At 39.7% G+C, this 27,724-nt stretch overlaps 1 protein-coding gene across 2 annotated transcripts in view; it reads left to right on the top strand.

The window, feature by feature from the left end:
• Positions 1 to 27,724, top strand: part of prkcaa (protein kinase C, alpha, a) — a 155,095-nt gene that overhangs the window by 126,874 nt on the left and 497 nt on the right. For both annotated transcript variants that reach the window (XM_080880165.1, XM_080880166.1), the window contains 4 exons: positions 5,080 to 5,160; positions 8,279 to 8,386; positions 15,272 to 15,412; positions 24,077 to 27,724. The exon at positions 24,077 to 27,724 is cut by the window's right edge and continues 497 nt beyond it. In XM_080880165.1, the coding sequence (XP_080736291.1) occupies positions 5,080 to 5,160; positions 8,279 to 8,386; positions 15,272 to 15,412; positions 24,077 to 24,241 (495 nt within the window). In that variant the 3' untranslated portion in view covers positions 24,242 to 27,724. The remainder of the gene's footprint in view (positions 1 to 5,079; positions 5,161 to 8,278; positions 8,387 to 15,271; positions 15,413 to 24,076) is intronic.

Raw genomic sequence — 27,724 nt, 5'->3', positions numbered from 1 at the left:
GGAAATCTGAAGATCTAAACTTACCGCGGTGGTTCGGAGTCACGGTGGTTACCAAGGTCACGGTGCCTGAAACTGTGTTTGTCCGCCGGTGTTGTTGCAGACGGGCGATGGGTGGCAAGGGCAGAAAGTCACAGCAGCACCACATTAGTGCAGCTCTCTGCAGATGGCCTGAAACTGATCTGTACAGTCTGTTACTGATTTTTTATTTTCCTTGTTTTCTCTTTCTGCTTGTCTTAATCTCGCCGAATCTCAACTTTCTCCCTGACTCCTCCTCCATCTCTTTCTCCAACTTCAACGTCGTAATGATTGCTAATAAAATAAATCATGTTTTATAGTATTTTAATCACATGAGACACAGCAACAATTTTCCCCTTTTTAGACTATGGGTATCTACATATTTGATTTCATAACTAATGAGCACAAAACATCCTGTATCTAATTGTACGTATGCCATCTGGAGCTCTTTTTTTAATCGATCCCTCCCCTTTTTCTCGCTCCCTCTTTCTGTCTCTCTTCCTCTCTGTTTTCATTCCAATGATACAAGCCGACATGAGGCTGCAGATCTCCTTGCTACATTGACCTGATGTGTCTTCATTCTTTCCACGCTTAAACCGCTTATTGCACACAACAAGGGAGTCTGGGAGGTCAAATCTCAGTGACACAGTGGAACAAATGTGCCTCGTCACAATAGGTCCTTCGGTGATTTGTTGGCTGGCATTAACCTAATTTACTATTTTAGCTAAAACTGCTCCCTTTTAGTAAATGGGTAGAATTTTATAATTAAGATTTGATGAGAAAACAAAAATGAGTTTTGGGGGTTTTTTTTGGTAAATGTTCATAGAGCTTCTGTTTACAAGGATAAGGAATGATTCCTTTTTCATGCATATTGAATGACTTCAGCAGTGGAAGTGCAAACCTTAAATGAAACAGAGTGAATTTGTTGGCAGTTGTTGGGTTAGAACGAAGGTCGGGATGTTTCCTGCAGGGAGAAGGATTCGAACAGACAGGCTCAGGGATTTTACCAAGAGGTTTCCTCTTACTGTGGAGTCTTTGACCCTTGAGCTCATTAAAACACTGAAGCATGATCAGGGAAATGGTCTTTTCCCTACTGCACCTTCCTGCCCTCTCACCATAGCACAAAAGAAAGCCAAGGATTAAAGCTTATCACTTTTCACCTTCTCATAGCACCGTGCTTCATGCCTCCTTAAACATGCACATATTCATCATTTAAACATTATTCAGTTTGACATTGATTTTTGGGAGCGAGCAAACATTTCGAAACTATTTGATTGGAGGCATCCGTTCATTTAAAAACACAGTGCAGTATTTTTGTTTTTTTGCCATATTTGAGTGGTTATCAGCAAGTGTAGACGACATAGAACAAGATGGTGAAATGGTAATATGGTGAAATTAGTCAACCCACCTACTTTGGGAATTAGCACCTTAGCAGTGACAAAGAAAGAGTGAGAAATGGCTCAGAAAGGTCAACAGTATGCATATTTTCTCAGATTCATCGAACACTTGAAATGGAAGAGGAGAGAAAACAAGAGGCCAAGTAGTATGTAGGCGGCATTGAGCCCTTATATAAAAACAACTGTGTTACATTAGCTAGTTATAACTATCACCATGGTTGGTGATGACCTTCTTAGGTATAGCGAGAATCTGTTAAACAGCTGAAAGTGCAACGTTGACAAAAGAAAAACAAGATGTTAATGAAAGTAAAGAAAGTAGAGCTGCAACAGTAAATATATAACAACATAAACTTCATCCTTCCTGGCTACCTTAAGTCGTTGTCTCTCCTCCTCTCACCTTTTGTAGAAACTGAGTCAGGACAGCACCGCTGACCGTGTTGTACTTCAGTCTGGATAGAGTTGTTTCTCAACCCATATTCACCACTGGTCCATCATTTCATGTTATTTCTGACCTAATCAATGGCATTGATCTCTGATGTATGCTGTGAGGGAGTCCTGCTGACTTTCCAGAACACTGCAATGCCATTAAATATACATTACTGCATAAAAATCCTATGTTCACTAAAGTGTTCCTGAGAGAATTTTAATCAAATAAGTTATGGATAGATTTAAAAAACGAAAGGATACATAATTGCGAATCCCACATATTCACTTACTCGATCAATGACAGTTCATTTAATCTGCTTCACACTTTGGACACAAGAAAGGACAAGTGACTCCATACAGCTCCTGGAAATAATAGGAAAGGACCTTATTTGCACGTTGTCCAGCCCACTGATTAAGAGTTACTACAGTACCACACAGTACCCCAGTAGGTGAGCTCCATTTTCTCCTTAATCATATGTTGTTAAGTGTTTATATTTACCCATATTCATCTTCTTCTAATCAAATAGTTTTGGTGCCTAATCAAAATTAAGCAGTTTGTGATTAAAAAAAAGTTAGATACCTGAACTCGCCTGTCATTCCAGGTGTCAATCCAAACATCGTTGTTGGGGAAAAAGGCTTTCCTGCCAGCAGAAAACAAAAGACAAAAGACAGAATTAAGTGTAATTAAAGGCACTTTATTTACTACTGACACCTCAATCATCTGCTCCACATACGCAGTACGTCTTGAAGTTCCTCTAGTTACTCATAGGTGTGCAGCTCATATCTGTTTATTCAAAACAGCAATCATCTCCCTGAGCTGAGTAAAGCTATTTGCTTCAGCTGGCAGCTTATCTTGAGTATATGTGATAGCAGTCAACCTCTGTCCCAGGATGTTAGCTTCAGACAGCAGCAGCTACACAACATGAGTAAAATAACCCTCATCTTCACGGTCTGCAGAGTTGTGAAAACTGGGGGATTTGCAAAACGTGTTTATAGAATTACACAACCGTGTGAAAGCTTTTGCAAGGTTTCCATGTTGTTTGCGCTACGCTCAAGATCCATTTTGGATATATCCAGAGTCAAGTATTGACGTACTAATATAAGAGGTGTTCATGTGTAAGGACTATGAAAAAATAATGACATGGCTGCTTTGTAAACACAGTACTTTATCTTTTAACAAACACTGGAAATACTCGAAAAACTGAATGTGACAGCACAGCTCACGATATTATCTTTGTGCTGTATTAATGGGGTTTTTCCTTTTTATAAAATCCAGAGCTGTAGCAACATTCACATTCATTCATATGCATGCAAGTCTATACACATGCTTGACTTTTGTGTGAGGGGAAACATGTGGAAACACTATTTGTCCAGTTGATTGTATTCAACCCTCAGGACAGCAAAATCCCATTGCAGTTCAGAGCTGGAGGGGTGTTTGTCCACCTGCGTGTGCTTGTGTAGGTATGTGGACTCCTGTGGGAAAGGCAAGGGTCATTAAAGTGATGCAGTGAAGGTTGCGATGCAAGGTTGATCTGCCTCCACCCACCTAGACAAAATGCGTCCACTATATTTGTGTGTTGCTGTACATACAGTACATACATTCTCTATTTTTTGTGTTAGTTTTCCTTTTCTCAGGTACAATATGGTGTCCAGTCTTTTTTTATGTGTTGTGGCATTAAGCTGGAGGAGTGTCCCAGGGCGGCATGTGTGAAGCAGAGGTCAGAAGTTATTCAGGAAAGCACGCAAAGCAGTATGCCAGCACTCATGTTGCACACCGAAGCTTATTTATTTACAAAGATCACCAAATCGTCCTGTTTTTCATGTTTCTCGTTTATCTGTATGTACCGGTACATGAATGTGTAATCTCAATATGCCTGCGTGTTAATGTTTCATCAAACCATTGCAACGATTTGATGTGTCACTGAGTGTAAAGCTTAACTACAGTGTGTGTGTCTTCTGGGTGGCGTTACTGTGGCCAGAACAGGCGAAAGCATTAACCTTTAACCATGACAGTGTAACCCAGAGGATCTCTCTGTCATTCAAGGAAATGTCACAGTCAAAAGAAGCCTCCTAAGAGCTCCCCTTGGAGACGTATACACTCTTAGTGTTTTATGCCACAGCCTGAGCTGTAGTCTATCTTCACAAAACAAATATTTAAGTAAAATATAAATGTTGAGTGTTTTTAATATGCAAAAGTGTTTGGAAAAGTATAAAACCGTTTTCAGCTTCATGCGCTGCTACATCGTTGTATTAAAACTGCTCTTGTAGCTCTGAGCGTGTCTTATAAATTGGCGTACGAATACTGCTGTGTAATTCGTTATCAGCTTCTGTCCCACGCGCCCTGTACTCCCTTCTTGTCACAAGATATGAGCTTCCTATCGTCTTTGTTCAGCCGTAGCAAAAAATAATTTGATTGTTGCAGGTGATTTAAAATGTAGGCGACTCAGGGTTCATGCAGCTTTTATGGCTGTGATCATATTCTTGCTTTAAACTTTACCTTGTCTCTGTCTAATTATGGTACAAAGAGGAAAACAAGTAGACATCCAGTCTTTGAGCTTTTGATTTATTAGTAATTATTTTAAAAGCTGCTGTCAAACTTTATATGTATGTAGGTAGAATTTTAACAGGAATTCAGTTTGTCCTTTTTCTTTACTGCCCAGCATCTCATCAAGGATATTCTGAAAGTGCCCTTTGTGAAAAATATGTAAAAATGTAGATGAGAATTTGAGTCGTTTTGTATAGCAATAAAATATATTTAGAGAATATTTAATAGGCTGCTGCAATGCTGTGATCTAGGTTATCATGCTTAATGATATTTTTCTTACTCTCAAACTTAATTTTTTTTTTTTTTTACAAAAATAAATATTTTACCAAGATGGACGAACTTAAATACCTCATCTTCTTAAAGTATAGCCGAAAATATTTGGCTGTAGAGCCTTTTATTACAGATTGTGATCAAAAATGTGGATTCAAAGTTAAGAGTATTTATAAAATTCTTCCAGCAGAAAGAATCAAATGTTATAAAAATGTGAAATTCTATCTGATAAATTTTAAACTGTGACTGAGTGACAAGGTTGAGGTTTAGTATAGAGTAAACTTCAGGGTTACAAATCTTATCCGTGCAGTTGAAAAACAGCAGGTCAGTGTTTGTCTTTGGTCTATTTTTTTTATTTTTTTAAACAGAGACTTCTTGTTTAAATTAAACTGAGCTAAACTTTTTGCTATTGTTTTTCCTCCACAGATCATAGCATATCAGCCATACGGTCGCTCTGTAGACTGGTGGGCATATGGAGTTCTGCTCTATGAAATGCTTGCAGGACAGGTAAGTGGTACAAACCCACATACACCTCCACAATGGAACTTTGCTGTCTACAGAAAATGCTAAGACCTTCACACAGAAACAAGGTTTCTCACAGATTGCTCACACCTACATTTTTCCCACATATCTTAGAAGCAGCACGGCTCTGCTGGTGCCTAAATGAATTCAGATGGTGATGCTTAGTAAAGATCTCAACGCCAGATCATCATAAACACGTGGTATATTAATATAGACACCTTTTAATGTATTAGGTTTAGTTTTAGAGTCATACAGTGGGGCAAAAAAGTATTTAGTCAGCCACCGATTGTGCAAGTTCCCCCACCTAAAATGATGACAGAGGTCAGTAATTTGCACCAGAGGTACACTTCAACTGTGAGAGACAGAATGTGAAAAAAAAATCCATGAATCCACATGGTAGGATTTGTAAAGAATTTATTCGTAAATCAGGGTGGAAAATAAGTATTTGGTCAATAACAAAAATACAACTCAATACTTTGTAACATAACCTTTGTTGGCAATAACAGAGGTCAAACGTTTACTATAGGTCTTTACCAGGTTTGCACACACAGTAGCTGGTATTTTGGCCCATTCCTCCATGCAGATCTTCTCGAGAGCAGTGATGTTTTGGGGCTGTCGCCGAGCAACACGGACTTTCAACTCCCGCCACAGATTTTCTATGGGGTTGAGGTCTGGAGACTGGCTAGGCCACTCCAGGACTTTCAAATGCTTCTTACGGAGCCACTCCTTTGTTGCCCGGGCGGTGTGTTTTGGATCATTGTCATGTTGGAAGACCCAGCCTCGTTTCATCTTCAAAGTTCTCACTGATGGAAGGAGGTTTTGGCTCAAAATCTCACGATACATGGCCCCATTCATTCTGTCCTTAACACGGATCAGTCGTCCTGTCCCCTTGGCAGAAAAACAGCCCCATAGCATGATGTTTCCACCCCCATGCTTCACAGTAGGTATGGTGTTCTTGGGATGCAACTCAGTATTCTTCTTCCTCCAAACACGACGAGTTGAGTTTATACCAAAAAGTTCTACTTTGGTTTCATCTGACCACATGACATTCTCCCAATCCTCTGCTGTATCATCCATGTGCTCTCTGGCAAACTTCAGACGGGCCTGGACATGCACTGGCTTCAGCAGCGGAACACGTCTGGCACTGCGGGATTTGATTCCCTGCCGTTGTAGTGTGTTACTGATGGTGACCTTTGTTACTTTGGTCCCAGCTCTCTGCAGGTCATTCACCAGGTCCCCCCGTGTGGTTCTGGGATCTTTGCTCACCGTTCTCATGATCATTTTGACCCCACGGGATGAGATCTTGCGTGGAGCCCCAGATCGAGGGAGATTATCAGTGGTCTTGTATGTCTTCCATTTTCTGATGATTGCTCCCACAGTTGATTTTTTTCACACCAAGCTGCTTGCCTATTGTAGATTCACTCTTCCCAGTCTGGTGCAGGTCTACAATACTTTTCCTGGTGTCCTTCGAAAGCTCTTTGGTCTTGGCCATGGCGGAGTTTGGAGTCTGACTGTTTGAGGCTGTGGACAGGTGTCTTTTATACAGATGATGAGTTCAAACAGGTGCCATTCATACAGGTAACGAGTGGGGGACAGAAAAGCTTCTTACAGAAGACGTTACAGGTCTGTGAGAGCCAGAGATTTTCCTTGTTTGAGGTGACCAAATACTTATTTTCCACCCTGATTTACGAATAAATTCTTTACAAATCCTACCATGTGAATTCATGGATTTTTTTTTTCACATTCTGTCTCTCACAGTTGAAGTGTACCTCTGGTGCAAATTACTGACCTCTGTCATCATTTTAAGTGGGGGAACTTGCACAATCGGTGGCTGACTAAATACTTTTTTGCCCCACTGTATATAAATCTCTTTACGCAGTCACAATATTATGGCTTACCGTCCTTTTGTGAACAATAACTCAAATCCTAATAACATAAAACATCACATTTTTAGAGTGAAAAAGTATTTTGACACAATTCTACTCTTAAACAACACTGGTTGGTTCAAGTCTTCTTATAGTGAGCTTGTTTGTTTTACAGTACTACTGTTCTTGTTTATTTATGGATGCAGCATGGTGTGCTGCGAGGAGACATGAGTCAATATTCTTCAGGTGAACACATCAATAACATGTTGGCTGGTACAGAAGTGCTTCTTTTAGAATAAGTGCAAGTCAAGAGAAAGTGGACATGAAGCTTTCTGAGGAGGTTTTCATGTACTGCATCTGGAGTTACTAGTTAAGACTTTCTCTTTCCTTCAAATTATAATTTGTGTGCAAGCTAGGCCAGTAAAATATTCTAACTTGACCCAACTTTTTTGACCCCTGATGTGTTTGGGAAGCTTAATTATCTACTGTTATGCTAATATAGCATCAGTCTGAAAATGATAATGGTCCACACATTGGTTAAATTGTTTTAACTTAATACACTGTTTATTAATATATATAACAATTCATAGTGTCATAGTCATCAACGAATCAGTACAAAAATGACTTTAAATCACTTTAAGACATTATTGAGTCAAAGTGAAGCATCTTTAAAAAGGCCCAGAGTAAATGCAAAAGCATAATTGTATTGTTTACGTTAATCTAATTAGCTCAGAGAGCAAGTGGCTGTTAAACAATTAACAAAGACTTTATTCAGACGTTCCCTTCCTCTGTCCCTGCCTTGTGTGAAATTGGGTAAAGGGGGCATGACGCAGACAGGCTACCTCTAGTCGAAGAGGCCAGCGGAGTGGAAATGACGAATAATTCATTTTATGGACTGTCAAAACACCCACATTATGGTTACTGATGATAACAACTCAGTGAGCAGGGGAAGAGAGCTGGGTCATCCACTCCATTTTTCCCTGCAAGGTCTTCCTATGAAACTTATTCTCCACTAATAATATTTTTTCATATCTTTATTGTTCTTGTTGTCTTTATTTGTACGTAGCTCTGTTCAGTTGAACTGTTTTTTTCTGCTCTCTTTTTATTCATAAGAGAAAACTGTTGAGTTTACTTGTCTATAAAAGAAAGTACAAACCGCAAATGTTTAGAGAGCAGCAACCATTTATTTATATGTTGTGTGTCCTAACACACTTAGTGTTGTCTTTTTTGACTCACAGCCTCCATTTGATGGTGAAGATGAGGATGAGTTGTTCCAGTCCATTATGGAGCACAATGTGTCCTACCCCAAGTCGATGTCCAAAGAAGCTGTCTCTATCTGCAAAGGGGTGGGTGAACTTGACAATGAAACATGATTTGCCATTCATCAGTTTTTGTGGTTTTAGCAGAAAGTCAGAAATATGTCAGTTGAGTTAAGTTTTATTTATATAGTGCCAATGTACAAGGCACTTTATATTGCAAGGAAAAGACCCTACAATAGTAGAAAGAAACCCACAGCATATGGATGACCCCCTGGGCGACAACACGTGCTAAGAGTGGGGAAAAAACTCTCTTGTAAAGGAACAAAATGACCAGTTTGGGTAAGAGGGAAAGGACAGCGGAGGATATATGAGTCCGTTTGGTACTAAACAAAAAAACCACAACTGTCGTTGTTTTTTAATTTTTGCTTTTAAACACATTCATAAAAACTCATTCAACTAAACATTCAATGTGAGAGACGTTTATTCTCCTGTTTGGAACTGTTTCTTCTGAGAAGCTTTCACACTTTCCCTGACGAAGCTCTGCAGCCTTCACTCTCTTCACTGAGGCTAACATAAATGAACCTCCTGGAAGAGTGCTAAAAGCTCTTACTGCTACTTCAGGTTTTGAAGAGCATTATTCGTCACTGACCATGAGAAGTAAAGCTTAATTTTGCAGGAAGAATGAAACGTGGTCTCTTTTAAATACTGTCCGGAAACTCATCTAAAAGTCCCTTTCTTCTTCCCACTCAGTCCCCACGTCTATGGCCTATATATTATTAAAATACTGAAGAGGAATTCTAGTGGATCATTCAATATACTCATCACAAGTCAGACTGTATCACCAGGCTCATGTGCACTTGTTCCACTGGGTATGACTGTATGGAAAAAGTGTACTGTCAGACTGAATTCCCTCTTGAGCTGGTTCGTCTGTGGTGTAAATTATTCAGGGGTCCTTTTGGTCTCATCAATTTTGAAAAACAGTGAATGTTTCTAATTTACAGCCAAGGTTATCATGCATCAGGAAGCATGCTTACACACTAACACTAAAGGGTGCAGTGCCAAGAAAATGTAATAATCCCTCCCTGATTTCTTAACTTTTGCATATTTGTCACGCTCACATATTTCAGATCATCAGACACATTTTAATATTAGAATGATATTTGTGTGTGGGGAGGATTCTGTGGAGCTGGATTTGTGGAAAGGTTGGAGTCCTGTTATGTCTGACATGAAACTAACACAGTGTTTTATAAAAAGAACGTCATACCAAGAGTCAAACATGGTGGTGGTAGTGTGATGGTTTGGGATGCTTTGCTGCTTTGGGACGATTTACTGTAACTGATGGAACCGTGAATTCTGCTCTCTAGCAGAAAATCCTGAAGGAGAATGTCTGTCCATCAGTTCATGGACTTAAATCAGATTGCGATGCTTTGGCATCTCCTTAAACAGGGTGTTCATGCTTGAAAAACCTCCAGTGTGGTTGAATTACAACAATTCTGCATAGAAGAGTTTGCAAAAATGTCTCCACAGTGAGATGAAAGACTCATTTCTAGTTATTGCAAACCTTTATTTGCTGTTTCAGCTCCCAAGGGTTCCAAAACCAGTTATTAGGTTTAGCAGGGAATTACTTTTTATACCGGGACATGTAGGTTTGGATAGATTTTCTTTTTCTCTCCCCTAAATTAAATCATCATTTAAAAACTGTCTTTTGTACTTACTCAGGTTACCTCTGTCTAATAAATAAAATATGAATGATGATCTGGTACATATAAGGGTGACAAATATGCAACAAACTAAGAAATCAGTAAGGGGGCACAGAATAAAGACTCTAGAGAGACTTTTCCTCTTTTTCTGTCAGCCTGCCATAAATACTGAGCTGTCTAATTTTAGACCAATTTTTCTACAAGTACATTTGTTAGGATGTTTTTCTTTTGTATTAGGAGTGTTTCACATTTCTCTGCATCTCTGGTACACATATTTCAAAATAATGTTACTAGGAAATGTAACTTGAGACAATGTACAGTGTTAGTATTTTAATGGAGATGTCTAACATGTGGAGCAGAGTTTAGTATTTGTTGTGTTGGCTCATTACTGGCCTTGTTGGTCACTGACCTCACAGAATGCACTAACCAGGACTGTTAGCAAGTCTGTTTCAGCAGTTATTGGCAAATAGCTTCTGGATTCCACAGAGGGGAAGTAAGTGGTACATAGGGTCAGTGCAAGTCAAGCAAGAAAAAATAGTGGGTTATTAATATTGTGTGCCTAATTTTATTTTAGCACAAGAATGTTTGACAGCAATGACATCATAAAAAGAGTTTCTAGGACACTGAATTAAATGAAAACACAGTGAAAATCTGAGTGAGCTATAGTTTATTCAATCAGGGAATAAACAAGAAGGCAAAACATGCACATTAATTGGACCTTAGATGTAAAGAAATACATGTTTTTTTTGAGGATGACCTGAATTTTATGTACATTGCATATGACAGTTAATAGATATCTATGAAATCAAAATTGGTCAGTAAAATTATATTTAAAAACTCATTTTATTTGTTATACTTGGAAGGTGTTGAGAAACAGAACCACACACATTTATGTTTTTGTGAGCCTACAGTGAATTTAATAGTGAAAGTGGCAGTAGTTTTATTTCTGTCCAGAGGCTATGCAAAGTCAATGAGCTGTGCATTAATACGCTTTGTCTCCCTGTCTCTCCCTCGACTCCACTTGTGTCTCTTTGTCCTCCTCTGTCCTTTCTCCTTTATTTTTCTTAGCTTTGTGTATGTGTGGGTTTGCACACAAAAGTATAATACAAATTCTATGGGGACTTAACTCTGTTTGCAGTCGTATTTTGGGCTCCTGTCTTCCTTTCTGCCTTTGAAAAAGACTTGGTTTAAGTTTACTCTGAATTAGATAAGTAGTACTAATGGTTAAGTGTAAGGTAGGTTTACTGGAATTTAGTGGCAGCCAGTGTATTGTCCTCTGAAGTGGAAGAAGCAGAAATATGTGCCTGTACTAGTCTTAGCCCGACTCCCTGTCCCTGTTGGGCAGGGCGTCTGCGATTATATATATATATATATATATATATATATATATATATATATATATATATATATATATATATATATATATATATATATATATATATATATATATATATATATATATATATATATATATATATATATATATATATATATATATTGCTTGACAGCAGCCCAATCCAATGATGTAAGTCAGAAAAATCTAGGTAAAAAAAAAAGAAGATAGATTTAGGTTAAAAAGGTAACAGGAATGCTATTTTAAATGTAGAAGGTATTCATCTGGATGTACAGTAGTCTCAGTAGATCAAATGTTCACGAGGCCTGCAGGATACTTCCTGGTTTTTAAAGGATCATGATTATGATAGTTTCCTGCCCCATCATGCCATTTCTTTTTGAATCGCTCCAAATTCTCCTTTTCTCACTTTTCTTCTCGATTCTCAACTGCCTCGCCCCTGCTGCCCAATCCGTCAGATCTTAACTATTTTATGTTCTCAGCAGGAACAGCAGGGTGGTGTCAAGGTTATGTAAACTTTTGGAAAACGTGCAGCTAAACTGTTTGCTGCCAGTTCATGATGTGGTGAAGTTTTTGAAGTTTGAGCGTTAACAGTTGGCAGACAGGATGATCAAAGGCTTCCTCTGAAATGTCAACACTAGACTTGCAGTTTTCTGATGGTAATTTTCACATCACACTTATGCAAAGTTATTCGAGTGCTCAAGATCCAGAACAAGTTTGAGTGTTTGATACTGTGGTGAGCCAGCAGCCGATTTCAAGTACATTTCAGCAGGATTGCAGCAGGATGCTTTCTTGGTGTCACCGACAGTCCTGTAAAAGGCTGCAAAGGACTTTTTCTTCCTTGTCAACAGCTGTCTGGTGCACTCTGCCAGCTGAATGCATGCCATTAGTTCAGATGTGACCGAGCCCACAGCCTTAAGGGACTTGCAGAAAGGAAACCGACTGACTCCTCAGGACTTGCCTGACCCTCTGCAGGTACTTGGTGGTTGCAGCCTTTCTAGCGGCCTCTTCATGGTTCCCATTCGCCTGCGGGATCCCAAGGTACTTGTAACTGTCCTCTATGTCTGCAATGTTGCCTTCTGGTAGTTCAATCCCCTCAGTTCTGACTACCTTCCCTCTCTTTGTTACCATCCGACTACACTTCTCCAGTCCGAACGACATTCCAATGTCATTGCTGTATATCCTGGTAGTGTGGATCAGTGAATCGATGTCTCGTTCACTCTTGGCATACAGCTTGATGTCATCCATGTACAGGAGGTGGCTGACAACTGCTCCGTTCCGTAGTCGGTATTGTTAATGATCTCACTGAGGGGGTTCAGGCCTATGCAGAACAGCAGTGGGGACAGAGCATCTCCTTGGTAGATCCCGCACTTGATGGTGACTTGTGCTATGGGCTTGGAGTTGGCCTCTAGTGTTGTACGCCACATCCCCATTGAGTTCCTGATGAAGGCTCTTAGGGTCCCATTGATCTTGTACAATTCTAAGCATTCCAGTATCCAGCTGTGGGGCATTGAGTCATAGGCCTTCTTGTAATCAATCCAGGCAGTGCACAGGTTGGTCAGTCTGGTCTTGCAGTCTCGGCTGACTGTTCTGTCTACCAGTAGCTTGTGTTTTGCGCTGCTGGTATTCTTGCCAGTCCCTTTCTGTGCCCCACTCATGTATTGACCCATGTGCCTGTTCATCTTAGCCGATATGATGCCTGACAGGAGCTTCCATGTAGTACTGAGGCAGGTTATTGGTCGGTAGTTGGAGGGGACCGGTCCCTTCTTGGGGTCCTTGGGGACCGTTCGACCTTCAGTTAGCCATTCCGAGTGTCTCTCGTTAACTAGCAGCTGGTTCATTTGTGCTGCCAGATGCTCGTGGAGTGCAGTCAGCTTCTTCAGCCAGTAGGCGTGAACCATGTCGGGCCCTGGTGCTGTCCAACTCTTCATACTGGAGACCCTTTCTTGGATATCTGCCACTGTGATGGTTACTGGACCCTGTTCAGGGAGGTCGCTATGGTCTGCCCTCAAATCCACTAGCCACTGAGCATTGCCGTTATGGGTTGCGTCCTTCTCCCATATGCTCTTCCAGTATTGCTCCGTCTCCAGCCTTGGTGGTGCTGTTCTCTTATTGTTCCCTTGCCACTGAGAGTACAGTAGAGTTCTGTGGAGAACAGCTGGTTTATTCTCCTGCCTTCTATCTCTCTGGTCTACCTCCTCAAGCGGTTGGCCAAGGCTGTGAGTCTTTGCTTGGCAGTTTGCTGTATTTCTTATGCACCTTCTTTGTCGCACCTTTCTGTATCTCCGTTAGTTGGCTAACCTCCCTCCGTGCTACTTTGATCTTGCCCTCTAGCCTCCTTCTCCATGGAGGGTACTGCCCCTTGTGGCTGTTCAACTTGTAGCCAAGCATCTCACTGATCACTGCTGCCGTATTGTAGATCAGCTTGTTAGTGTCGGTAATCGTGGTTGTAGGTATCGTCCGTAGTGCTGCATTAACATCATCTAGCAGACCTTCTGAGGGTACTTCACATAATCTTGGTAACCGGCTACGGGGGATCCAGGTTTCAAGCCTGGCCATGATCCTATTTTTCAGGTCAGTTCCTCTCGCACTCAACGATCCTTCTCCTATCGCACTTGGGGCTATGTACCCAATCTCGGGTGGGGGTGATGATATCTCCCCTCCTGACTCCTCCTTGCCGTAGCATTTGTGTTGTACCTCATCAATCTCTAGCTGTGAGAGCAGTCCCTTCTTTCGAATGTTGGAACACTGAGCTACTAGTTGTTTCGCCGTCATTGTGGATGTTGGGTATCGAAGAATCCATAGGTCCATATATGTGTGTGTGTGTGTGTGTGTGTGTGTGTGTGTGTATATATATATATATATTAAATACATTTATTTATATATATATATATATATATATATATATATATATATATATATATATATATATATACCATTTACAGAAGCACACCCTGCACAAAAATACCAAAGCAATGAGATCAATGTAAGCATTTAACTCAGATTTTTCATTCATTGTCGTTAATTTATCCAGGTGAAAAGTCTTGAGATCTAAATCTCATTTCCAAGAGAGACCTGGACAGCAGGGCAGCAAAAGTTATAACAAATACATAGTGTTTTTTCTTTGGAGTGTTAATACCGAACTCCACCAGGTTCTGCATCCATCTCCAAATGAGCACTTTGCTTTCTGTTGCACTTCAGTCAGGGCAAATCACCAAACTGTAACGAGAGAGCAGGTGCAAAATGTGTTTGTAAAACATACTCTAGTAATATTCCAGATACACATACACACATAACAATTTATATTCCATTATGAGTCTTGCTTCTGTGCATTTCAAATATTTGGCCTGCATATTTCCCACTGGTACGGTGGCTCTAATTTTGTAGTCAGCAAGAAGGTAAAGGCAACTGAAAAGTCAGGAAAGAAACATTTAAGTTTCTTGTCATTTCCAGCACATTATTTGAACATTTATTTTTAACTAATGCCAGTGGCCTTCTGCTTAATTTAAAACAAGGACAGGTTGTTTGGTGGTTTTGCTTCCTTTGGGTCCCTGCATCTTGTTTTACTTTTTAACAAAGTCGTCGCTCGATGTGCGATTAGAAGTGGCAGCGGTTCTCTGAAGGCAGAGCATGCAGCGGGAGAGAGGAAAAAACCCCAATGATATCACTCTTTTTAAGACCCATCTGTTTAGCTGTCATTTGGTCACCTAGTAAAGAGGTGGAGTCACATTATGAAACATGAAACACAGCAGTGAAAGAACTGAGCTGGAAGTTTAGTTCAGAGAGATAAAACGAGTGTTTACCAGTGTTTCAGGATATTCAGTGCTCCACAATATTAAAATAAATCTTTATTATCATTATTATTATTATTATCCTTAATCTAACTGTATTTTTTTTGTGCGTGTGTGTGGCCATGAGCAGTTGATGACTAAACACCCATCCAAACGTCTGGGCTGTGGCGCTGAGGGAGAGAGGGACATCAGAGAACACGCCTTCTTCAGACGCATCGATTGGGAACGTCTCGAGAACAGAGAGATACAGCCCCCCTTTAAGCCTAAAGTGGTAAGTCTTAAAGCACACATAGGCTACATGTATGGAATTACTGTAACCAAGGTTAAGATAATTGGTAGCTTTCCGAGATAACTTTAACTTTCATTAAAATAAGGCCGGCAGCGTTTATCTGTCAATCATTTTAAGTATGCTGGTCATCAGTATTTCATCCTACTCACTGCACACAGCACTGCAGTTTGCATCATGCACCACAATGGAAAAATTAGAACCCCTTTTCTTTTATCATATAACTGTTATTTATGCATTTATTATTTATTTTTTTTGTATTATCTGTCAGTAATTTAAATCCTTCTAACAACGGGCCCTCTTTGTGTCATACTGTTTTCTCTCACACACGTTTCAATGCTTGATGCAGTTTAGAGGTTGAAAGGGAGACTATACTTGAATACCTATAGAAACATTTATATCCTGTTAACATTATTATTAATTCATAATAAAAAGTGGCTTCAGGTGATCTCCTCTCGGTCTTAAGCACATGTAAACACATGCAAACAAGACAAGTAGATAAATACAACCTTGTGAACTGCATATATCTATAAAGAACAGATGTGCTTATCTCAACATGACAAATCTGTTATGGCAAGGCATCTAATAGCCCTCTGCTGTGTTCTCTACTCCCTGGGGGACTATCTGTTCTTGGCTGTTTGTTTACGAACTTCTGTCTCAGCCTTCAGTCAGATTTGTCTCAATACGCACAAAAACTCAAGAGTTACTGGTTAAAACTTATTAGATTACTGTACACAACCAGAGTAATGCATCTTCACGATGCCTCATACTTTATATCTATTGGCTGATTGCTGTATGAATTTATATGTTCACAAATTTTGTCTTAGATTTGCAGTATTCAGACGTTCATTACTTGGTGTTTTTCAAATGGTGGATAATGTCAGAAAATAATCTAGACAAAGTTATATTTTATGAAGTATTAAACACCCAAATATAGGAGATCCAGCGACGCTAAATGAGATTTATATATAAGTTTATCTGTGGATCAAAAACTATATAGACACAAGTACAGACAAAGCAATTTCAGATTATCCTTATCTATGCAAGCCACACAGTGTGCTTACTTTCCTAAGGGGTTCATTAGCATTTGATCCATTCTCTTTTAAAGCTCTACAAAGGCCCTCCAAACAGTATTTCTTGATTGTGTTATAAAACGCACCATAAAGATTTTCTTCACCCAAAAAATTAACATCATGTCACATGACATGAGTTAATGTTTATTTAAGGATTTTGTAAAGTTTATATTAAACAGATTCATTCCTGTGAAGGAGAAATGACGGAAAACTCCCAGATGACCCCTCCTTTCTGGTCTTTCCCCATCTGCTTTATTTATCCACACACACACGCACACACACTCTCCACCAGCCATTCTGTCATGTTGTGTTTGGCTCTTTAGCAGCCAGATATCAAAAACTCTTTGACCAACTTGGTTAAAAGTATACCTGGGAGTATACCTTGGAAGTTTGTTCAGAGAATTACAAATTCAGCTGCCTCCTTGGCTGCTGAATTTGCAAGAGGGCATATGATGACAATGTTTTAATTAGTTGTCATGCACCTTTTAAAACCGCCAACGAAATGCCCTCTGGTATTTCTAAAACCATATCTCCATTAAGAAGTAAATGGCCTGTATTTGTATAGCGCTTTACTTAGTCCCTATGGACCCCAAAGCACATACACTACATTCAGTCATCCACCCATTCACACACTGGTGATGGCAAGCTACACTGTAGCCACAGCTGCCCTGGGGCGTACTGACAGAGGTGAAGCTGCCGGACACTGGCGCCACCAGGCCCTCTGACCACCACCAGTAGGCAACGGGTGAAGTGTCTTGCCCAAGGACACAACGACAGAGACTGTCAGAGCCGGGGCTTAAACCGGCAACCTTCCAATTACAAGACGAACTGCCAACTCTTGAGCCACGATCGCCCCTAAATTAAGCATAAGTGCTATAGCACCTTGTGAAAAAGATGACAAGCAAGTCAGTGTGACTGCTTCCTGCCTCACAGCTTACTTTAAGTCTCAGAGGCACGAATCGGCATAGTTACAACAGGTAAGTTGGAAAACATCGTTTATTCAGGTAAATCCATCACTGAAGAGGAGTACTGTTTACACAACATTGTGATGTCATGGTGTTCTCACTTATTTGCTCTGTCTGTTAATGTGTGCAAAAGTGAGCATTAGGATCTGACTGTGATACAGTCTCACTTTAATACACATTAATACTTGTCATTATCCTTGCCTCTGGTGGAAGATTTACTTTATTGCAACAATTTTTTTTTCCATCAGTAAAAGATTTGATTAAATGCAGTTACTTACTGCACGCTCTTGTATTCTTATATAACTCAGCAGATATTGCATGACCACAACACATTCACACATCAACAACAAGGAGAGTGCGAGCACATATGTACGAGATGTGTTGTTGGCGATCCAATGTGTTGTTTTTGAATATAAACAAGACCAATGGTGTTACTGAAGAACATAATATATCATCCTGACTGGATCGAATGGTTTATAATGTGCAGTAAAATAGCTGATCTAATGTGACTGCAGTCCATTGTAACCCATTAATGGTGATTGACAGTGGTAGGAATGTCTATTAAGAATTTAAAACACAAGATGGAGAGCCTTACCACTGGAGTAATCTACTACCCACTCAAGAACTCAGTGTCATAAACATAGTGGGAGGAAATCAGTCTTAGAGTTTCGTAACAGCAGATCCAGGCTCAGAACTGTACAGCGTTGTATGTCTCACAGTAAATACCTAATTATTGGCTTGGGACAATTAATAGAACTGTTACATTAAATATAGCCTGAAGTCACTCTGATTTCCAGTGAGCCATGTGAAATTTGATACAGCTTTAACATAATGCTCATTTGTCTTGTTAAACCAAGCTGTAGGCGTAAGCTGCAAATGACATGTGCTTTGTCAACAATTGGTTATTTCAGAGTCAGATCTCAGTGTATAGTTATAAAGAGCACACATTTTGCAGCACATCAATCATGTAGAGCACATATGTTTGCAGATTTCAATATAGACTGCATTTCTTTAAACAAAAAAATATATATAGTAGGTCACTTAGTGCTCTATATGTGTGTGTGCCTGTATCCATTACATATTCATTTTGTAGTTTTCTTCTGTTTCAACCCTCAAGGGCTCCAGTTCTTCTAATAAGGTGAATCCTGACCTCTTCCATGTAGTTTTCTGCTGAGTGTGCTGGGTTTTCCTGAAAATGCTTTGCGTTTGTATGTGCGGGTAAATGTATGTGTGGAGGAAGTGTAAATATAAAAGGTTAAAGGAGATTAAGGACAAACAGAGGTGGAATCATTCCTTGCATTTACGCCTTGTCTCTGCGTTCGTTTGCTGCACAAGCCTGCAAGTTTGTTGCCGCGTAGGGGGTGGTAATCAATATCGTAGGGAGAAAGAAAGGTCTCTGTGAAGTTGAAGGCAGGTAAAAGCATGCAAATGTCCATGCTCTTGGCATAGTGCATGTTTGCATGGATCTAATAGGTGCAGAGAAGTTGGAAAGATGACAGAGGTGGAAAGATAATAATTAACATTTTTGAATGCTCCCTGCAGCCATGTAAAGACACTTATGGTCTATCATGTCCATCTCGCTGTGCCATTTAATACAATGTTGTTTCTGATTTCATACATCTCCTTCTCACAACTTACCAAATATGTTCCTGTCTTTTTAATCCACTCCTTTCTTTTCTCCCTGTGCATCTTTCCTTGCTCAATCTCACTTCATCCGCCTTATGACAGCTTCGGAATTGCAATCAATACACTAGCTGCACCCAGCTGGGAGACTTTTACCATCTGTATCTATTGGACCGGGTGTCAGATAGCATGAGGGACATTGTCTGTGCAGTAGAATGATTGTCATGGCAGGCTCACTTAGCGTTGATCCACTGTTCCATTATTGTGCTGAATGCTGTGACCGTTCAACTGTGTACTGCAGGTAGCAGACACACAATTAAATGCCAGCAACATTCAGCTAACTGTGTTGGTATTTGCTATGAAACCAGGCCGATTTCTTCAGAGTACAAGACACTTGATGCCCACACGTTTGACGCCTACTTGTGGATGGCCGATAGTGTTTATGTCAAAAAGAAGTAGGTCAAAGCTGCTGATTGATAGTAAATGAAGGCAAGGATGCAGGGCAAGACAGTGGGAGGACTTAGTCACTGCACAGAAGTCTTGGAACATTGGAACGTTGAAGGAAGGGATGTGCATGGCTCATAGGATGCACGCACAGGCACACACACTGAGAAAATGATGGCAATATGGGTGATTTTTGAGTCACTGTGGCTTTGGGAAATAAGAGGCAAACACCGTTGCCTTTTGCTGAGGATATGAGCCTTTCCTCTTGTTTTTTTGTTGTTCATTTTGAAGTTTTATTTATTATGTGTTTTTGATTTGAGGTCAAGAGAAATCGACTCTTTATCACATTTTCTGTAAAATCTTTGAACTTATTGGTTTCCCATCAAACACAGTTTATCTGTCACGGACCAAATTTGTAACTACAACACTGCAATATCTTATAGTCAAAAGACGTATTTAAAGAAATATTTTGGGTTGGGTTTTTACAAGTTGAATTCATTGGAGCACAGCCAGTATGCAGTTTGCAATACAAACTTTTGATTTCATCTCTCTTTTATCTTTCTGCACCAGTAATCGCAGGCTTCAGCTGTACTTTGCAATTTAGTCACATTATGGCCTTGTGAGAGCTAAAAAGCAAAGAAATTTCCCTACAGATAAGCTGTTCAGATCCAAAGCACATTTCTGGAAAACCTTTTCTTCCACACTTTGACTGATGTTCTCCCTTAAGTGGTTCGTTGATGTTGACAAACTAGCAACCCAACAAAGAAAACATAATGTTTGGAAGACGATGAGAACAGAGTGCTTCCCAGGCCGCTGGCTTCAGGGAGCTGAAGGTAGAGAAAAAAGAGGAAGAGAGAGTCTTGGCACAACTCTTAATGGAGGCAGGCACTCATTTGTCATCCTAAGTAGCTGAGTGTTCTTTTAATATGCTTGGGCACAGAGGCGTGCACGTCTGTATGTGTGCAGTGAGAGAGGGAGGGAGATTAAAGATGAGAGAAAGTAGGTCAAAAACCCATGTAGGACACTGTGTCACTATGTATGAGAGGATGTATCAGCAGCATCATAGCCTTGGTCTCACCCAATCAAGGTTGGTTGAATCACATAGTAAAAAATAGGAGTTGTAAGACCAGCCTTGTGCTTTTCCAGCAGAGCATGTTTGTGCGCCTAAAAAGTCACAAAAACACTAAGACCATGTTTCCAAGACAGTGGGTCAAAAGATAATCTTCTTTTTTTTTTGTTCTTTATTTTCCTATATTCAACATACAGAATATGGTATTTTCTCATCAAAGTCCTTTACTTGGAGTGTGACGATCTGACGCCAGGAGCTAAACTGTTTACTCAGCGCTTGGTGCTGCGAGGGGTAAAAACAACACTAACCACTGTCACAGTGGTTTCTGTTGACAAAAGGGGGGGGAAAAAGCTCACATATGCTTTACGTTAGAGTATTGCTTGAGAGCAGAAGCCTCATGTCACAAGGAGTTTTGTGACCTAGAAAGGAACATCTTGGTGCTGGAGATTGTCGTTGGAGGTCAGAGTTAAAAATGTGCTGCTTCACTTCAGCGATGGATTGCCAGTGATGGATAGAAGAAGACAAGTGGGCAGCAGAGACGCAGCGGTGGAAGGATGCTAGCGATTACCCATCAGGTGCCCGCTGTGTGCGAAGCAGAAAATTCAGAGGCCCCCCACCACACACGCACACAGAGAGTCACATCTTGATGTGCGTCTTTGCCCTCTATCTACTCTGACAGGGTGGTGATGGCTTAGAGCGAATGTCACCTGTCAGTGACAACAGTCGCAATCAAAAACCTCACACACAAACACACGCCTCTTAGAAACAGCAGTGTCTTATGTTTTCATCGTATGTTGTGTTCACATCACCTGGCACGCTCTGTCTAGCCTCCTAAAAAAATAGTAAAGAGAAAATAAAAATAGAAATGTCTGCACCTTCATACTTGTGTGTGTTTACTTGACAAACAAAGACAGGCATACCTTAACACACACACATAAAAACAGAATTTCCTGTATGCACAGTGACAGTGATGTCAATTTAAGCATGCATAGACTTAGGCAGACAGCGTTATCTTGTTTGTGAATGGAATATAGGACAACAGCGAAAAAGGTCAGTTAGTCAAGAGTTTCAAATCCAGGTCACAGTCAGTCGTGGGCTTCAAATGCCCAGATACTAATAATTAAAACTGATTGAAAGGGGCTGAAAACAAGGGGAAGACAGTATATAGTGGCTGGCCAAGCTGAAATTGCTGGTGTTCAGTGGTCATAGCGTTTACAATCCAGAGAAGGGACAGATGCTGTGATGGTGGAGATTGATGTCTGCTAGGCTGTTTTGAAGTGATGGGTGAAGCACAAGTCAGTGCATGCCAAGAGGAGTTTGCTTAGCAGAGGACAAAGTCAAGCTTAAGCTGTCACCACTTGACTAAGTAGCTGGATATAAACATATTTTATCTGAAAAGGTTTAGCAGGTTTCATTATTGTGTTATAAATACTCTCCAAACAAACTATTTTTACACACAAATTTACTTACTCATTAAATATTTTCCTTTTATTCAAACAGCCTTTTCAGTTTATTGCATCATTGATTGTTTTTGTATAACAGCAGAATTAAAGGCGCTGTGGTTGCTGTCATCCTTTCTTTCTCTTCATGTTCTGTGTTAGAGTCTCATGGAGTTTGGCAGAGTGTGTTATGCTATCAGTCAGCTGCAGAAGTAATAATTCGTGAATCGAGTATGAACATTTATCAAGTTGTTCACTAAGTTACTAGAGTATGAGCATATGTGTATTTGGGAATTTGTGCATCCACATAGATGAAGTCTGTGTGTGGGTGGACGAGTAAATGAGGATAGAGAAGGATTTTGTTTTCCTTTTTCCTTACTGAGGACAAGGAATAATCAATCTACTTTCATTAAACAAGATAATATTTTAAAATTATTCTAAAAAATTATCAATTTGTCTGATTTCTTTACCGTCTTGCCAACCCCAGCTGGGCTGGTTAAGAGAAACCTGGACACTGAGATTCACCCTTACACCCTTACCTAGGGCTAATTTAGTATGACAATGATTGTGGGAGAAAGCAGGAGTTTCTAAATGAAAACAGGGAGAACAGCCTACTAGGAGCTTTGAACCATGAGCCTGTGGGTTTTGAGGTGCAGTGCTAACCACTGTACCACCCTACGACCCTTGGCTTTCATCATTACCTTTAGGGCAAAATTTTAAACCTGTGCTTGGAGATTGAATTGAACAAACCTTGTAGAGACTTGATCATGACAAATAAAATATTGTTTCGTTTCTGTTTCTTTGCCTTTGATACCTTGTGTTTGGAAGCCACACTCCTGAACAGACAATTACAGTGGAATATGCATAACTATGAATGGCATACACAGAAACATTACTAGAAAACACTGGACACTGTAAAACAGATTTTGTACATTTATTATAAATTTCGTCTGAAGAAAAACAAGCAACTCATGTCATATCGCTGTAATTAAATATACTAAATTTATATACATATTTACACTGCACTTCTAAAAACAGTTTTTATTTTTTCCATTCGATGTGAAGAGCAACAAAATTATATGCACACCCAGGTCTGCATACATGCAAGTTCTTCCTTTGCTGAGGAATTCTCTGAAGCATTTCCGCATCTATCGTATGACGTGATCTTACTGAGTGTCCCCTCAACTCACGAGCATGAACACTTTTGACGGCGCCCATTCTATATTGCACCCCACTCATGAATATAGTAATTAACCCCTCTGTGACCTTGTTGCACCTCGATGACGTTGTCATTCTTGTTGAAGGAATAACTTTCTTCTTCTGTAACATACTTAGCTGAAGCCAAAACAAGGGCTTTGCATTGCAGCAGGTTTTCAGAGTTTTTGGAAATGGAGTGTGGCTTATCCTGGAGGTCCTGACACGATTTCCTCTCGTAGAATCAGTTCACAGTTTGTTTGTTTGAAACTGCGTTGCTGTTTCACAGCTGTGCCGATGTTGGTTCGGTATTCAGATGGGTGCGTTGTGATTCAGGTGAGCAAGATGTGGAGCATGTAATCTACATTGGGGGGGTGTCAGGTGTGAGATCTCGTCCATATCTATGCAGGTCAGAGGCAGAATGAAGAAAGGTTTTGATTAGTCGGCAGGTTAAAGCAGGAGTATTTATAGTTGTTGCCTGTTGCACATTGTCAAAATACCCAGGCTAGTGCAATGTTATTCTGCGATATGAATGGCGAAGACAATAGTAGTGACTAATGATGTTAGACAACGACTATGATGAGTGTGTCCTGTGCTTTGGGCGCATTGGTGCAAAATTACCAAGTAGTTAAAAACAAATCCTGCTGAATGCAGTGGCTGCTGCCTACAAAAAATTGCTGTGTACTTGGCTTTTAAAGAGATGCAGTGTGCACACTCCTGCCTGAGCTCCACAATTTCTTCTCTGCCCTGTAGAGTCGATCTACTTGCACTTTTCAAATCATTTTCCACACCTAACGTCTAAACTGCTCCCTCTTCTCTGCTTTCTCTTTGTTTTTTTACAGTGCGGCAAAGGAGCAGAGAACTTTGACAAGTTCTTCACACGCACCCAGCCCCAGCTCACACCGCCAGATGAGCTGGTTATTGCCAACATTGACCAGGCCGAGTTCGCAGGGTTCTCTTTCATCAACCCCCAGTTTGTACACCCGTCGCTCAACAACAGCGAATGAGAAGGATGGGAAAACCTCTGTGAGGAACCTTTCTGCTCATCGCTAACCATTTAAACCAACCACCCACCTAACATCTGACTACCACTCAATCCTAATGTGTTGGTGTTATTCCTAAGCAGGATTCTAGGGCATGCACATTTTGCCAGTATATATTTTGAATTGGAGAGGCTGTATTTGTCTACAATTTAAGAAATGTATTTCTCTGCGTATAAATCTCAATGGATTGAAGTTATATTCTACAGAAATAATTGGCAGGTTGTAAATTGTATCTACTTGGATAATCACAGTATGGATATTATGTGATAATCTGAGAAACACTCGTTAGGCAGTGTAGATGCTATAGCCAAATATGAAGGAGAGGCGGTGCAGGCGTTTAAACAGCACCTTGTTGTTCAATGTTTCCTGTATAATGTTTACAGTTTTTCTCTCCTTTGATTTCATGGTGGTGGTGTAAAATGAAATGTTTTTACAAATTGATTCTAGGCAGTCTCAACTTCCAGTGTGTGTGTGTAGCAAGCCAACTGAAGGATTAATGGTGAGGTTCTAAAACATATGCAGCCTGTAAACTATCAAAGTGTTGCGTCATTTTGGCAACAAGTTCACTTGGCTTTACTGTTATCAGCCACTTTGACCTGATTGTGACAAAAAATAATAGTGTAAGCTCCCAATCCCTTGTCCTTATTAAGCTTCAGCTTGTATACTTTCCTTGTGAATGATTTTGTGGACAGTATGCGGACACACAAGTTTAACAGTGGCAGTCTTATTAACCTACCTTGAAATCAAACCGTTTACAGTTTGTCATAGTCTAACACTTTTTAGAGTTAATCACTGTTTTGTCCCATGCTACACCCACAGAGCCTCACATTGGTCTTAAATGTTGTAACAGAGACTGTAAAGAAATTTTCAGTTGCTGAACACATGACATTTTGTATCAGTGTGCATTAACCATAAAATGTTTTATTGAATATGGTGTCATCAGCTTAAAAGCTGATAAAACACTGAAGTTCGATACAGAAATTTGATATCAAATTTGAAATCCTTTCCCGTTGCGTTGCTGTAATGAGAACAAACTTGTCTTGCATTTGGAGCCATTATTAGTTAAATCAGTTTTTGTTTTGGGGGTTTTGTTTTTACTGTTTTTACAGATTTGATCTCACTCTCATACCGTATTTTTCCATTATAGCAGAATAATATTTTAATGTACTTAAAACTGGTGTGTATCTCATCTGTAAATAATTGCAAGTTCTTTAAAAAGAAAAGAAAGTATAGCAAGTTACAGTTTTATACCAACACCTGAATGTGCTTTTATTACATCAGTTAGATAAGCCAATATTTGTATGTTAAAAGCCCAGTACAGATCAGCACTGTAACAGTTTCTTTAACAGAGTCCACATTTAGAAAGTTGTGAAACATTTGTTCTACTCTTTGTCTGAATTATATAAAATTCTTCTTTTAAAAAAATAATAATTTTTGAGCGATTTTGACTGCAAATATTGTGTGTTGATTGGATACACGTCTGGCTGTTGACCGTCCCTTCGTATCTGCATGCTGTTGGTAGGCATCATTCATGCACGTGATACATTACGGTAAATGCTGCATGCTAAAAAAGTACGAAACTCCAAAGAATAACAATGTCACAGTAATCAAAATCATGGTTTACAGTAAGTACAGATCCACTTTAATGTTTTTACTGGTTTCTTAAAGAATGGTGACCGTGATTAGCTTAACTACATGCTGGCTAAAAAAAATCCTACTGATAGCACTTCACTCTTAATGGAACAAGTTGTCAAAATGTTAGTAGTAATGTCTCAAACTGCTCCTGCTTGCTCTGATTCTGTATGTGCTGTTTAGTACAAACTGTATTTTTCTTTTTTTTTTCTTTTTTTACAAAAATGCACTATTTCCATCTCAATTCGCCCACACAGCTCCAAACAAACCCACATTCAGCTTGTTTGTAGGTCTTGCCTTGTGAGTGTTAAACAGTCAAAAGATTAGATAGTAAAAACAACGCGCTCCTTTCTCCTCTCTTACACCTTTTCCTTTACCTCAATCGAAAATGTCATGAAGTCAGGAAAAAAGGTTAAGGATAATCTGTAGGGACTTAGAGAAACAACAGTGGTGCTAGGAGAATGTGACCTCCACTAGCAGTTCATCTTAGAGAGACCACATCTGAAGTATGTAGGCTGTATAAATGTGGATCAACCAGTAAAAGGTGTTACTTCATTACCAAGGTTGGATTTGTTCAATCCTACGAGTTTAACATATTGCTGAAATTTCAAAACACATAATTGTATTAGGAGGTTTATGGACAACACAGCAATGATTTGCAAGTGGTCTGCATCCCTTAGCAGCAATGTTGATTGTTAGCTTTCGAGATTTCTTTAGTAAAGGATTCTCTAGTGTATGATATGCCAAAGTAGAAAAGAAAGGAAGCAAGGAGGCACTGAAAAACCTTTCCTTTGCAGTCAGAGAATTCGACCATCTGTTATCGTGGTTGCTGTTTAAATAACTGGTCAAAAGACAATTTCACCAAAAACCAGATTTAAGGTGGGCCGTTACACATCCCTGCAGATTATTATCACTGCTTAACTGAGAAAACTAGTCAGCTGTCTCAGTCATTCAGTGCAGATAGATTGGTGATTGTGAAAACAAGCTACAAGATCAACAGTGATTTGCCAAAAGAATGCAGATCACAGGATTTGAATGCTATCGAATAGACATTTATTATAGCATAAATGTAAATACATCTAGTAATAGCAGATAGACTTAAATTGCTTTTTAAATTCTTTCATGAGACCTAGTCGCTGTCACAGGGCTTAGATCAGTGCTGTCTTCTGTAGAAGCTTGATATACTGCATATATATTGTATAGATATATATATGCACGCGTATACACTCTATGTCCCCGTGCTCCTTTTGCCTTTACCTAAGAGAATTTGGAACACAGAGTCCAGATCTTTGGTGAGTTTTGGCTTAGACACTCTCATAATTGGTAGATCAGTGGGGGGACCACACGCTCTCTAGTGTCTCATGAATGTTTATTATAATCTTAATGTTGTGTTGTTGTTGCTTTTTTTCCCTTTTTGGTTGTTTCTTTTTTTTTTTTTGCTCTCATTTTTTTGTTGTCAGTTTTATTTCTCTAGCATCTGCACAATTCAGGAATGTTTCAAAGGATATATCTCAGTATCATACTGCAAAGCTTATATCTAACTGACATAGATAGGATGGATATTGTTTGAATGTAATTGAACTTAATATTTTGTCAGTATTTTTGTCCGATCTCTCCTAGTTTGTTTCCCATCTTATACGGACATTTGCATGTGCCAAACCTGGAAAACACCGGAATTTGAAAATTGCAGCGTCGCACTAGCTGCGGTCACCAAAACAACTTTGTTTGGCAGCTTCTAAAGGCATACGCTGCTGTACAGTCAGTTGGCCACATTACAGTAGCATGCTAACACGAGTATACAGTGCACATTGTGTC

Source organism: Rhamphochromis sp. 'chilingali', assembly GCF_963969265.1.
Source record: "Rhamphochromis sp. 'chilingali' genome assembly, chromosome: 4".
NCBI classification, from domain to species: Eukaryota; Metazoa; Chordata; class Actinopteri; order Cichliformes; family Cichlidae; genus Rhamphochromis; species Rhamphochromis sp. 'chilingali'.
Note: the sequence above shows the minus strand (reverse complement) of the source record. Positions and strands in the feature narration are given on the sequence as shown.